Genomic DNA, 14,644 nt, shown 5'->3' on the forward strand with positions numbered 1-14,644 from the left:
AATTACCACACAGTCCCCCTGGGTGATCTTTGGTTTTTTTCCAACCCACCCCACCCTCCTTGCAAAGATAAGCGAGCCTGAAGAGTCCACCCCGCTAGAGGAGTCAGCACACCAGATTTTCGCTATGGATAAAAGTTCGTTTGTAGATTCCCACTCCCCCTCTTTTAACAGTGGCACCCCTATGAACACTGCGACCAAGGGGGCAGCTGCCGGGGGCAAGCTTAGATTGAACTTGCTCGGTAGTGTTTTCCTACTTAGGGGCATAGTTGGATGTATCCGTGGAGGAGGAGTGGGTGTATTTCCTTCCTGGTTTACGGGGGAGGCGCCAGGAGGGCACTGACCACCAGAAACTAAACCAACATCCCTCTGTGAGGGGGCTGTAGAGCTAAGACTTGCCCCTACTATCCTGCCCAAACCTCGGGGCATTGGGCACCTCTTGGGCAACTCCTCAGGCGGAGGATAGGAGGTGATGATTTTGTCCAACAATGAACATTTCTTGAGAAGGTCGGACAGGCAAGTGTTCAATGTGTCGACAATGCCCTTTGCGATCCCTACTAACATTGGCTCAATTCTGGCAACGAAAAGGGCCTCAAATTGATCGCCAAGGGAGTCAGGGGGTGTGTTCGATGCACATACAGCTTTAGTTTTTTTGCCCCTGTCCCGCTTCGATGGTTGGGCGGCCGGCTAGGAATGCTGCGCTAATTCAACCGGAGCACTAACGGGGGTGACCAATGTGGCCGGGGGGGTAGGATTAGTTGTAATAATCACCAAGGGTTCCAAGGGTAAGGGGGGGCTACGCTCAAAGGGCCCTCTATACTTATGCGTGGGACCTCAGTTGTGGGCGACTCTACCAAGCCAGAGGGTGTCAGGCCCAGTTCTTCTTCAGCTTTGGCAATTTCTTTGGTGAGAGCCCCCACCGCGGATGATAAATAAGACAGTATGGACTTGGAGTGTCTGGGCATTTTAGCGCTTTTCCCTTCTTCATCACAGTTATGAGCTTTCTTGCGCTTACCCATTGTTAGTAGTTGTTAAGGGGGTGGCCCCGCCCCGCCTCCTTCTGCCTCGGACTGCCAAAGACTGCCCCGCCCTTGTCCCGGGCAGCTCCCGCGCGCGACTCGCGAGGCGAGTGGGGGTCGCGGGTTATGAAGCACCTGCGCTGCTGAGCTGGAGGATGTGCGCCGGCCCCGGGGCTGCTGGGTAATGTAGTTCCCGAGTGGGAACTACCGCCGTTGCCCTCACGGCGCTCCCGGTCTACCAAGCCGTTCCCCTCACGGCGATGAGAGCTGTGTACTGCCCCTGCCAGGAGCCACGCAGGTCGAGATGATATCCCCCTGTGCCTCGTCGGGGTCGCGGGTTATGAAGCGCCTCCGGGCACGCTGCTGAGCTGGAGGATGTGCGCCGGCCCCGGGGCTGCTGGGTAATGTAGTTCCTGGGTGGGAACTACCACCGTTGCCCTCACGGCGCTGAGAGCTGTGTACTGCCCTTGCCAGGAGCCACGCAGCTCGGGATGGTATCCCCTTACACTTACAATCACAATAACATCATATGACATGTAATGGAGAATGCTAAATACATTCAAACAAACATACAAGCAAGACAAAAGAAAACTAAAACATGTAACATGAATTAAAACACAGACATTGACAACACATATAAAGAATTGGTAAAGCGAGAGAAACAACAATAATGATACATATTTTGTAAATACAAAAATACATATTTTTATATAAAGGGTTATATGTTTAAAAAAGGTGCTTCAACTAAATTAAAAGCAAAAACGACCTTTAGGTTTAGTGTCACATTCAAAATTATAATTTACCAATGTCCACTCCACCATGGATTCCTGTCAGGCCTTCAGGATGAAGGATCTGTAAGACCTTCTCCTCTTTCTCCTCCCAGGGAAGTAGTTGCAAGGGGTGGCTGGAATAACAACCAGCAGTCCTGTGGGCTTCCAGGTGATGCTTGGAGGCCAAGGAATGCACTCTTTCCCGCAGGTCTTTCCACCTCTTCCTAATTTCCTACTTTGTGAGAGATTGCTTGCTGCAGCATTCACTCCGTCAACTCTATTGTCCCACCTTTGCCTTTTGTGAGCTATAGTTGTATTTTGTACTTGGCTCCAAACAATTCTGGCTCTGCACCAATATTTTCATCTACCACGACTGACAATTCTCCCTCAGTAAAAACAGGAGTTTCTCCTCCCTGAGATGTATAGAAAACTAAACGTAAATCAACAAAAAATCTGAATTCAGGGAAAGCAACAAAAAATCTGAATTCACTGAAAACAGTTCTCCTTAACAATGTTCTGCTGCAGTGGAATGGCAACGGATCATGGTCTGAAATGGAGTGTTTTTTATAGTCTGGTAAGAAGGTGATAAAAAGTGGCCAAAACACATCAGGTGTGTGGTGCTAGCATCCATCCAAAAGCTACACCAATAGTGCAATGTTGAACGTGTGACTGACTCCCTTTATCAGCAATTTACCGCTAGGTCAACACCTGCACAAGTGTAACATCTAAATAGGCTTGGAGCAATCCTACCTCCCTGATGGCAATGGAGTAATGTTAGCCAGCAGGCAAGTCCATGGTGTTGACAGCAGTGAGCCACTTACACAACAGAAAACAGTCTGTCAGTGTGAACAGCGGATCAGCCAGCACACATGTAAATGTGGCAGGTAGGAGTCCGTCAGCTCAATGGAGTACTTGTAAATGCTGCCACGGAGGAACAACGGTAGGCCTGACAAGATCTAAATCAGATCATCAGTCTTCATATATATTCAGTAAATGTTTTTTGGGCTAATTAATGGAACCACTTCTAAATTTCCAAACCTCCAGAGTTATAGATGTTGTTGGCAAACCCGAACATGACCTCTCTTATTCTCTTGGAGCAGCAGACCCAATCTATGTGACCTTTGGGGGCCAGTAGCAATTGTGCAAACGTTTGAATTAGTGAAATGTAATCTTGGCCTCATGAAGGAAGGTGTCATAAATACATAGGAAATTCTCCCACTCCTCAAAAGTATATTCCTGGTGCAACCTTGACTGCCAATTTACTCTAGTACTCTTCCTTGTGGGGGCAGAGAGGAGCTTATTGATCATAAGCAATACAGGCCTAAATACCACCCCCTTGTGTTTAACCAATCTGAACCCTGGTGTCATGAGCTTTATCTCTCTCTCTAACATCCCCTCTAAACCCTCAACTGACATCGCTATTATGCTTTTTACTGACTAAAGAACGTACATATATTGTCCCACTGGAACCGTTGTTTTCTATATAAACTTTATTAAATTACGACGGGAGCTGCTGAAAGCACGGCCGGCCGCAATGTAAAAAATGCTGGATGCACCCGCCTGTGTGGCAGGCGCATCCTAATAGGCATGACGGGACCGTCGTCCATATGGCAGGCAGTCCCTTTGGCCATTCCGCCATGTAGTAGACCCCTAATTTGGGAAAAGTAGTAAGTAACTTACAGGGGGGGAGGGACTTGGAGCTGACCAAGGAACTCTGATTAATAGGGGTGTTATCAACTTCGGAGAGAATATCTCTGACCTTCTGGAAAAAGAAGGATTGGAAAGCATTGCAGTCAATGGGTGCGGCAGTCAATTTCTGCTCAGATGTTTTGCTAAGTTCTTTCAGTATTCTGAAAGTTTCTTTCTGTTTGTTTGCAGCAATTGAGATTCAATTCGAGATTAGAAATGATAAAATTCTAACTGTAACAGCCCTCAAACAGATGTTTTTTTCATTGAATATCTAAGGTTTTTTAAATTATAATTTCAAACTATGCCTACAGAGGTATGACATGTGAAGAAAGAGGAAGAAAGGCAAAGGAAGAAGCAAGAGAAATGAAGAAAGGGGCAACAAAAGTCAAGAAAGATGAAGAAAAGTACAGAAAGAACCAAGAGATATGCAGAAAGAACCAACAGAGATGCAGAAAAAGGCTTTGTTGCAAAGTCATCCTGTGCCCCTCACTTTTTACTGACTGGTACTGGTGGTAACTGACTCTGACTAACCAGGCCCAGAGCCAGTGCTATGCTGAAAGACACTTAAATTACAGTGACACCACCTACTTACACTAGGGTACTCTATGGGTTGGGGTACCCCTGTGATTGGCATGACCACCTGTGTAAGGCCATAGTACATAAAAGGGCAGGGGTATTAAAACTACCTCTAACTCAGAGGTGCAGAAAGAGGCAAGAGAGGTGCTTAAACAGGCAGGAAAGGTGCAGAAACATGGAACAGAGGTGCAGTATGAGGCAAGTGAGGTACAGAAAGAAGTAAGAGCAGTAGAGAAAAAACAACAGAGATGCAAAAAAGAGGCAAGGGGGTGTAGAACAATGTAAGAGGGGAGCACAGAGAGGCAAGAGAGGTACAGAAAGAGGCAGGAGGGTGCAGAAAGAAGGAAGAGAAGTGCAGAAAAAAGCAAGAGAAATGCTGAAAGAAACAACAGATGTGTAGAAAGAAGCAAGAGAAGGGTAGAACGAGGCAAGAGGTGTAGCAAAAAGCAAGAGCATGCAGCAACAACCAACAGAGGTGCTAAAAGAGGCGTGAAAGATGCAGAAAGAGCTAGAGAAGTGCAGAAAGAGGAACAGAGTTACAGAAAGAAGCAAGAGAGGAACAGAAACAGGCAGGAAGGAAAGGTGCCAAAAGAGGGAACAGGAGTGCAGGAAGAGGCAAGAGAGGTGCAGAAAGAGAAAAGAGGGGTGCAGAAAGAGGCAAGAGATCTGCAGAAAAAAGCAACAGAGGTGTTAAAAGAAGCAAGTGGTGTGCAGAAAGAAGCAAGAGAGGTGCGGAAATAGGCAATAGAAGTGCAGAAAGAAGCAACAGAGATGCAGAACGAGGCAAGAGAGGTGCAGAAAGGAGAGAAAGGTGCAGAAAGAAGCAAAAGAGGTTCTCAAAGAGCCTAGAGGGATGCAGAAAGAGGCAAGAGCAGTTCAGAAAGAACCAAAAGAAGTGCAAAAAGAAGCAACAGAGGGGCAGAAGGAGGCACACAGAGTGCAGAAAGAGACAAGAGAAGTCCAAAAAGAGGCAATAGTGGTGCAGAAATAAGGAAGAGATGTGCAGAAAGAAGCAACAGAGGTGCTGAAAGAGGCACAAAGGGTGCAGAAAGATTTATTTATTTATTTTATAGTTTTATAGAGCGCAAACCAGACCTGTGAGGGTATCAGAGCGCTTTACATGATTAAGGGGTAGTATACAAGCGTAGGGACGGGAGGGATCAAATTGGGAAAGGTAGGGGATACATTATACAGGAAAAGCATGCTGCACGTTTAAAGTCCAGGCTACATGTGATATAAAAATTAAAACAGGTAGGCACGCAGTCTCAGCTCTTGGGGGGATGCCCAGGAGTGCCAAATAGGTATCATCCGTAGCCATGGATATTGCGAGGTGGAGAGTGGGGCAAGTCAAAGTGATGACAGTAAAGGATTCGTTCGGCAAGGTATTTTCCCATTAAGAAGGTTTTGGTTCTTAAAGTGTGCCAAGGACGGAAGTCTTCTAATTGCGGGTGGGAGAGAGTTCCAAATTCTTGGCACGGCCCCAGAAAAGGCCCAATTGTAGGTTTTGTTCTTCCGGAAGCGTGCTGGTTGCAGCAGCAGGTCTTTGGCAGAACGAGATTTTCTGGCTCCTCTGGATACCACGAGTTTTTGTGCGAGAAATGAAGAGGATTTGGAAAAAAGGGCTTTGTGAGTAATGCAGGCCAGTTTAAATTGGATTCTGGCCTCTAGGGGAAGCCAGTGCAGAGCTTTGAGATTGGGGAGATGTGGTCGAATTCCTTTGAGCCAGTTAGGAGTCTGACGGCAGTGTTGAGGCAGGCTTTCAAGGGGGCCAGGGAGTTCTTGGGTAGGCCTGCTAGAGTAGAGCGTCCATATTCAAGTCTGGAAATGACTAGTGCCTGGGTTGCCGTTTTAAGGTCGGCCACATCGAGGAAGGGTTTTTTGGTTTCTTAGGTAACTCAGGTGGAATCTGGCCGTTTTGGCCATCAAGTTTATATGGCCACGCATGTTCAGGCTGCCGTCAAGGGTTATTCCAAGAGATTTCGCCAACAGAAGTGCAGAAAGAACCAATAGAGGTACAAAAAGAGGCAAGAGTGGTGCAGAAAGAGGGAAGACGGCTGCAGAAAGAGGCAAGAGGGGTGCAGAAACAGGTAAGAGAACTTCAGAAAGAGGCAAGAGAATTGCTGAAAGAAGCACCAGAGGTAAGGATAGAAGCAACGGAGGTGTAGAAAGAAGCAAGAAAAGTACAGAAAGGTACAGAAAGAGGGAAGACGAGTGTAGAAAGAGACAACAGGGTTGCAGAAAAAGCAAGACAGGTGCAGAAAGAAGCATGGAAAGTGCAGAATGAAACAACAGGGGTACAGAAAGAGGCTAGAGAAGTGCAGAAAGGAGAAACAGAGGTGCAGAAGAAGGCAAGAGAACTGAAGAAAAAGGCAGGAGAGTTACAGAAAAAGGCAAGAGAGTTGCAGCAACAGGCAAGAGAGGTACAGAAACAGGGAAAAGGGGTGCAATGGAGGCAACATGGGTGCAGACATTTGCCAGATTAGTGCAGAAAGAACAAAAGCAGTGCAAAAGAACCAAACCAACAGAGGTGCAAAAAGAGGCAAGTGAGTTACAGAAGGAGGCAAGAGAACTTCATAAAGAGGCAAGAGAGTTGCAGAAACAGGCAAAAGAGGAACAGAAAGAGGGAACAGGTGGGCAGACTGTGGCAAGAGTGGTACAGGAAGAGAGGTGCAGAAAAAGGCAAGAGGGATGCAGAAATGTGGGACAGATGTGTAGGAAGAAGTCAGAGCAGTGCAGAAAGAACCAACAGAAGTGCAGAATGAGACAAGAGGGTACAGAAAGAGAGAAGAGGTGTGCAGAAAGGGGTAGGAGAGGGGCAGAAAGAGGCAAGCGGGATACACAAAGAGGCAGGAGGGATGCAGAAAGAGGAAGAGAACTGCAGAAAGAGGCAACAGAGGTGCTAAAAGAGGCACGAAGGGTGCAGAAAGAGACACAGCAAGTGAAAAATTAAGGAACGGAACAGAGGTAGAGAAAGAGGCAAGAATGGTGCTGAAAGAGGAAATAGAGATATAGAAAAAAGCAAGAGAGTTGCACAAAGAGAAAAGAGGGATACAGAAACAGGCAAAAGGGGTGCAAAAAAAACAAGTGAGGTGCAGTAGAGGAAAGAGAGGTACACAAAGAGGCAAGAGAGTTACACAAAGAGGCAAGTGAAGCGCAGAAGGAGGCAAGAGAACTGCAGGAAGAGGCAATAGAGGTACAGAAAGAGGCAAGTGAAGTACAGAAAGAAGCAAAATAAGTGGAGAAAGAAGCAACAGAAGTGCAGAAAGAGGGATGGAGAGAGAGGCAAGAGGGGTGCAGAAAGAAACAAAAGAAGTACAGAAAGAAGGAATAGAGGTGCAGAAAGATGCAAAAAGGGTGCAGAAAGATGTAAGAGGGATACAGGAAGAAGCAAATGAAGTGCAGAAAGAGGCAACAGTCGTGCAGAAAGATGTAAGAGAGGTGCAGAAACTACAAGAGATTTACAGAATGAGGCAAGAGAAGTATAGAAAAAGAAAGAAACGTGCAGAAAGAAGCAACAGAAATGCATAAATAGGCAAGAGACGTGCAGAGGGAAGCAAGAGTGGCTTGCACACCATTAGTACCAATTTAACACCCACATTTAGCAATAAGTAACAGGTGACCATTCTAGGTTTGCAAGGGGAACTCTACCACGCTGTAACACTTGTTGCTGCATTTTTGTTAATGTTTGAGCTGTTTGAACTAGAAACAAAGCTTTTTTTGTTCAAATCTGCATATTAGGGTGCATATTATGAGTTATGTTGCTAATGCAGACAATGTATAATTGTGCGAATGCCGGTGCAGCCAAACAGTCACATAATTCCAGTGACTCTGCTCATACCTCTGACTAGGTCCACAAGTGCTCCTAAGTGATTCCGTCTTTTTTTGTCTCTCTGAGTTCATGGGTGAGCTTCTATGGAAACGAGGAAGACTAAACCTGGTGTTACCACTCCACAACATAGCCCTAATTCTTGCAAATGGAAACACTTATTTAACTAGTAGTCGCGTTTGCAGAGTGGTGGATAAAGGGTGCTGGGTCTCCTACCAGGGCTCAGGAATTCTGCTGCATGGCGTGACTAGTGGTACCAGGAGGGCTTCTTGGCCCCCAAAGTCCCTCAGGAGAAAATTAGACTTCATCCCCCCTCCCGTAGTCTGCCAGGAGGCTTCAGTTCAACGGCTTTATTTCAATTGTTACATCATAAAAGCAACACATGAAAAGTGCAACATGGATCCATTTAAAAGAGATTTACATTCATTAAAAAACATTATAACAAATATAAATTTAAAAATGGCCAAATTCCATAGCATAAAACAGGATCCCAATAAACTTTAAAAGAAATAACCATTGATCAATCGGTCATAGAATTAAAAATTCATCAATTAAACAGTAATTAATAGCCGTTTTGTCCTAATGGACCCTGCCCATGACAAAAAATTTCCAAGGCCAAAGACATACATGGGCCGAGTATCTGATATTAAAATTCGCAATGGCACGGAAGAGTGCCTAGTATCCATGGCCCTACATACAGGTTTGAGCCACAGTTGCCTTGGGCGTGCATAGGCCGGGCAGACAAACAACAAGTGTTCTACTGACTCCGTGATGGTGCCACAGAAGGGACAAGATGCAATTGACTGGTACGGTGGGTTCCAATGGGCTGTTAGGGCACGTACAGGAAGAGACCCCGCTCCAAATCTGAAATACAGGGCCCTATCATAGGGTTTCCAAACCATATCCAGATAGGGCTCCCGATAAGGTGAGTCCTTGTGAATTAAAAATTCCTCTGTGATCCTACCAAGAGATGGGTCCGTAGAGGTTCTGTTGCTGACCCAATTCCAATACAAAGTTTTTAGGACAGCTTTCGGGGGGGAGGACCGACTTTCCCAGGCTTCGCTGAGTCCCAATTTACCAAGCAAAGCCTTAACATCGGTTAGCCATCTTATCCTGTGCCACCCCGCCAGTGACATCACCTCCGCTAGGCCTTTAGCGTATTTGGCAAGTTCAGGGACACGCCACAGCCTAGCCCATAGAAGTAATGGTCGTAGTCTTGCAACATCGCTAATTTGTTGGCATCCAAGGTATAGCAGGAGGGGTAGCGTAGGTGTGCTCTGTGGGAGGGACATAATACCTTTCAAGAACTTATTCTCAAACCTGGTTAGAAGATCGGTGTTAAAAGTACCCCAAAGTTCTGCGCCATACAAGGCGGAACTAACACCCTTCGCCTTGTAAATATCCATAACAGGGGCGATGGGCTTAGTTGAAGAAGAGCGCTGTTCTTTAGCAAGTGCCCCTGTGACCCTTTTATGATTGAGCAACATTTTCAGCAGATGGGGGGTCCACTGCATAGTATCCGTGATTCGGATGCCTAAGTAATCAAAAACGGTGACCCTTTCCAGAGGGGTTTTATTAAGTACAGGGGGACGTCCTAATTTTTTGGGGGATTTAAAACCAAATACTTCATTTTGTCTGTGTTTATTACTAGGCCCCGTTGGTCACAAAAGGTCTGAAAATTAACTAAAAGGCCATGGAGACCCGCCGGTGTTTTTGAAATTAATAGCGTGTCATCGGCAAAAAGAAGAGTGGGAATTTTCTCCCCTGCCAGGGATGGTGCTTCTGAAGGATGTTTAAGTAAGTGCTCCACAACCCCGTTCACATAAAGTGAAAAAAGGGAGGGGGCAAGAACACATCCCTGGCGTACCCCTTTCCCCACCGGTATCCTACTAGTTTTCTGCCCATCAGTGCCCCATCGCACCTGTGCGAAATTACCATCATGCAATCGCACTAAGATCGACAGAATATTTGGGGGAATCCCCATATCCGCCAACATGCCCCATAATTGGTCTCGGGGCACAAGGTCAAAGGCAGTCTTCAGGTCAATAAATGCCAAATAAAGGCTGCCTCTGCCTATAACCACCACCTTCCAATATAGTAATAGGAGCCTGAAGACCTGCTCTATCGTGCCAGTGCCAGCCCTAAAACCAGCCTGGTAATCTGAAAGGATATCATTTTCAGTTGCCCATTGGAGGATTCTTTCCAGCACCACCTTACCCACGACCTTCTGGGTTGAGTCCAGTAAACTTATTGGGTGGTAGTTGGCAGGGTCTTCCCTCCAGCCTTTTTTAAAAATAGGGACAACCTCTGCCCCCTTCCAAGAGTCGGGGATGGCGGCACCTTTATCAATCGCAGTGAGTAAGATGTGGATAAACTTCCCCCATTTCTGCAGGTTGGAACGGAGCAGATCCCACGGAATTCCGTCGGGACCAGCTGCCTTATGGGGCACAATGCAACTGATAACATATTCCCCCTCTTTGAGTGTAAATGGGGCTGACGTTTCATCTCCAGTGAATACTGGAGATCTATAGGGCGCAGGAGAGGCAAGGGCCCTTTGTTGGCATGAATATAGAGTAGAAAAATGCTAGAACCAAACCTGCCCAGTTATGTTACAGGTTTTGAGTTCACTGTCAGGCCTGTTCCTTGCCCTTATGGTGCTCCAAAAGCGGGCTGCATCCCGGCCAGCGCTTGCCTCTCTTAGGTTTTGCCAATAGGCATCCTCCCACTCCTTTTTAGCACTTTCACTCACTCGTTTATATTCTGCTCTGGCTTGTAGAACAAGGGGCTGTGACTTTGCCTTAACAGCTTTAATGAGGCACGCTTTCTTCTCTCTACATTTAGGTGTATACCACCCCCGCTTTACTTTTGGCTTCTGATGACCAACTGGCCTACCTTCATGCATTCGTACCATAAACAAATTACCTATCGAGTTTATAGTCTCCTGGAACAATGGCGTAGCTCTGGATATACCAGAATGTTCTAAGGAGAATGTTGCCATCTCACTTAATGAGGCTTCCAGGAGTTGATCCATGGCCTGAAGTTTTGATTCATCTAGGGCCACTTTCCGCCATTTAAGGCGCCTACCACAGTTAGACAGGGTAATACTCGATGTTGTCCTATTAACAGACGGTAAAGTTGGGGTACTTAGCCATAGGTGCTTTAGACTTAGCGAGAGGAAGTTATGATCACTATCTGTACTGGGTGTTACAACCATGTCCATGACATACTGCCAGAGATTTAAATCGAGGAGGATATAATCAATCCTGGAGGTATGTTTGCAGAGTGGTGAAGAAAGGGGGGCATGGCCTCCGAAGACATCTTTGCAGTCCCACTGTGTGTGACTTACAGGAGGTAATAAGAGGGGTAGTTGGCCCCCAATGATGTCTTTGGGGGCCTCCAGTAGTTTCCTTGCGGTCTAGACTGTGGATAGATTGGGCTGATCATGACCCCCAATGTTAAACCCCTCTGAAAGGTAATATTAAGGTGTTTGGTAATTTGTGTGCTGATAATACATCCAAGGTAATAAATGCCAATGTCTTTGTAATATTGTGTTAATTTCTGCAATGTTGTTAGCATATGTCATAATTGGTATTACGATCTGTGCACATCTGTCTTTCTTGGGTTCGCTATCTGTTAATGTGTTGTGTCTCTCTAGTTCCTTTGCCGCGTGTATGCCTTGTTAATGGTTTGCTCATAATACCCTCTGATCCGGAACCTGTTTGTAATGTCATTCAAATTCTTAGCGAATTATGTATCACAACTGGTTTCTTCTATCTCTAACCATTTCACCATAGGGTATAGCTTTGAGTTGGTGTACAGGATGAGCTCTGTCTGCATGTAATATCACATTGCATGATGTCTCTTCTAAATATCCTACTCATAAATTGACAGTCTTGAACATATAGTTCCACATCTAGAAACTGTATTTTGGGGAAATCATAATTCATTGTGAAGGACATGTTACATGTATTGTCCTCTAAATGATGTATCCATCTAATCTAACATTCCTGATGAAAGCCATCGACTCACTTGGGTGCAAGGAGGCTGACACATATTGACTGGATATGTATTTTGATGTGAGGCACACAATATATTTCCCTAGACACATTTCTCCTCTGTTTTTAACCTTCCCCCTTCCCATTTTTTGATAAATTCCTATTGCGTTGGGTTAGAACTTAGGTAATTTTACATCACAATCTAGTTGTAACGGATACCGTACCCTCTCTTTCCTGTTTGAGATGCCTTCTTGGTGGAGGAAAGACCCGATGATGATGATACCAGTTACTAGTATGTCAGTGGGGATTGAAGTGAACCCTGTGCGATACTACCTGGTCACACTCTTTTTGATATTTGATGCATTTTTTGTGAACTGGAGTGGGACACAGATTTTTCTGTCTTCTCTCTCCCTCCTATTGATATTTTCAGCATGTACTCTCCGCTATCTGATATTTTTAGCAAGTGTTATCACTGCTCATAGTATCTTCAATAGGTTTAAAAGGACCCCCTTTAATCACTATTGAATTTATACTTTCCAGACACCTAAGACTAGTATGCCTTCTTTACTGTTGGCTTTAAAGCCTCTGTACTTTTTAAGGCTTTGTACTGATTTTGGGCCTATCAGATGATGGATGTCCTCACTACACACCATGCTTACCTGCTGAACTATACTGTACTACATCACCAAGTTTTATATAATACTGTCTTAATACCTCCCAATCTTAGCATGTGCCCACGCCACAAAACAGAGCATGTTTAATAGCACGTTAGAAAAACCTAAATAATTAAAATTATAATATTCAATGACGAACATTCAGCGTATGATTTGTGCACATTTATAGTAATAAATGTAGAATAACTTCGAGAAACATTGTCATTTAATAGTCAATGTATATGTGTCTGTAGTTCTACTAGGTTTGGCTTTTCCATCTGAATTTAGTTCTGTGGGCCTTTCTTGAGCATGAAACTCCAGGTTGTTGAAGCCCCATACAAGCCCACTTGTCATAATGGCCGCTGTGGTGTCTGTGCTTTCTGGGTTACTAACAGTTCTGAAAAAGGGGTCAGGGACGCATTGTCATTTCAATCCCAATTTCATTCTTTAGAATAACACACACAAACACTGCACTAAAAGACACTATATATATTTGAAAGTGTTTCTTTCAACAGTCTCATTCTATTGCTAAGTACATGTGTAATAGCCACATAAAATACATCGAGAACAGTGCTAATGTGTGTCACTAACAAGCGAGAATAATATGAACATTCTGACATGATTGGAATTCTCCTGGCAGCCTAACACCCCAATGACTAATTCTATGTGAGTAGTTAATGGAGAAGCTAACTTGCATCTAGAGCATCTTGGGAATCAGTGCACATCATACCAGTTCACAGTGGAGATGATGTGAATTGGGCCAGTAGAGAGGGCGCCTATCAAAGGAAAGCATACATCAGCTGTGCTTAGCTTCTCTACTCTCTATAGAGGCTCTCAACATAAAAATGTCAGTACAGCAGTCTGGCAGGACCTCTTCCATTAACTTGGGGAGAATATCTGTCAGTATCAGTGGTCAATTCATGGTGTTCTTATAAGGTTGACCAATGATGTTTACCCTACACTGAGACACTTTCCACTTAGTCTGAGACACAGCAGGTATGAACCAGTAATACGAAAATATCTCAATTCAGACTACTTGTTTATTTTACACATTCACTATCAGATCTTGAATGTAGATATTGGGGAACTAGTGGTAGGCTTTTGTCACCTTCGATGTTAACGAAGTCATTGTTTGGATGATTTGACCTGGGAAATATAATGATATAGGACATATAGGCAAAAGGCAGGCAGTCTAACCTAACCTGCTCAAAATGGAATATGTCTTTGGGATTTTACAACACTGCAAAGTATCTCATAATGGCAAGAATGCAAAGATGTGGCAAAAAATTGTCAATTGAAATACTTTACCAGAACACACACTAATATAAATGAGCATTTATATTCAATATGCTGAGTGTTATTCTGTATTTCAGGTACCTATATAAATTATTGTATAGTTCTTTAAAATACATGAACAATTCCTTAATCCGTTATTTCTTTTTTTACCTAGGAATACATACTTGGGCTTAATTACAGGGCTCCGAGCACCATCGTATCTTCTATGGATTGTGTTCTTCTTTATGGTTAAGAGACATTGGGGTAACGAAAATGCAAAGCCAGCAGAGAATACTGAAAAAGGAGAAGGTTTCACAAAAGAAGATGTTGCTTTAAAAAGTAATGAATGTTCTGAAGTTCCTATTAAAGTAAAAGAAACTCATATTTAAAATGACTGATATTTCACTGATCTAGATTTTTTTTTAAAAGTTAGAATGAATTTGCACAAATGGTTAAAACCGCAATGGACCTATTTCCGGAATTTAAGTTTGGGAGACCTTTGTGACACATTGCAAAATCGGAACGTCAAACCAAATAAATGATATTTTCTTTTCCGAATTTTTTGTGTTTTTGAAGCAATTTATTGTGACATCCCTGTGGCAAATTACCAATGAAAACAACATACAAATGCATGTCACTATCCTTCGAAGGCCATGTCCGAAATATGCAACGTCCATGTATAGCACCGTGCCTATCGGATGGGGAACCTTAAAGACAAAATAATGTGCATTTTCAGTATAAGCAAAAAATAACGAATCAATGCAACAATCTTGTGGATTCAGAAGGAGATAACGGAAAGAGAACAAGTCATTGGTTCAAACTGGAAAGTGCAGTGACAACATCT

General features: G+C 44.3%; 1 protein-coding gene across 1 annotated transcript in view; it reads left to right on the forward strand.

Annotated features, from left to right (window-relative positions):
• LOC144813832 (solute carrier organic anion transporter family member 1C1-like) overlaps positions 1 to 14,358 on the forward strand; it is a 490,557-nt gene extending 476,199 nt beyond the window's left edge. Inside the window, exon 15 of the mRNA XM_078674055.1 lies at positions 13,976 to 14,358. Coding sequence (XP_078530181.1) covers positions 13,976 to 14,189 — 214 coding nt within the window. The 3' untranslated portion in view covers positions 14,190 to 14,358. The remainder of the gene's footprint in view (positions 1 to 13,975) is intronic.
• Positions 14,359 to 14,644: the final 286 nt, after the last annotated feature.

Source organism: Lissotriton helveticus, chromosome 1_1, assembly GCF_964261635.1.
Source record: "Lissotriton helveticus chromosome 1_1, aLisHel1.1, whole genome shotgun sequence".
NCBI lineage: Eukaryota > Metazoa > Chordata > Amphibia > Caudata > Salamandridae > Lissotriton > Lissotriton helveticus.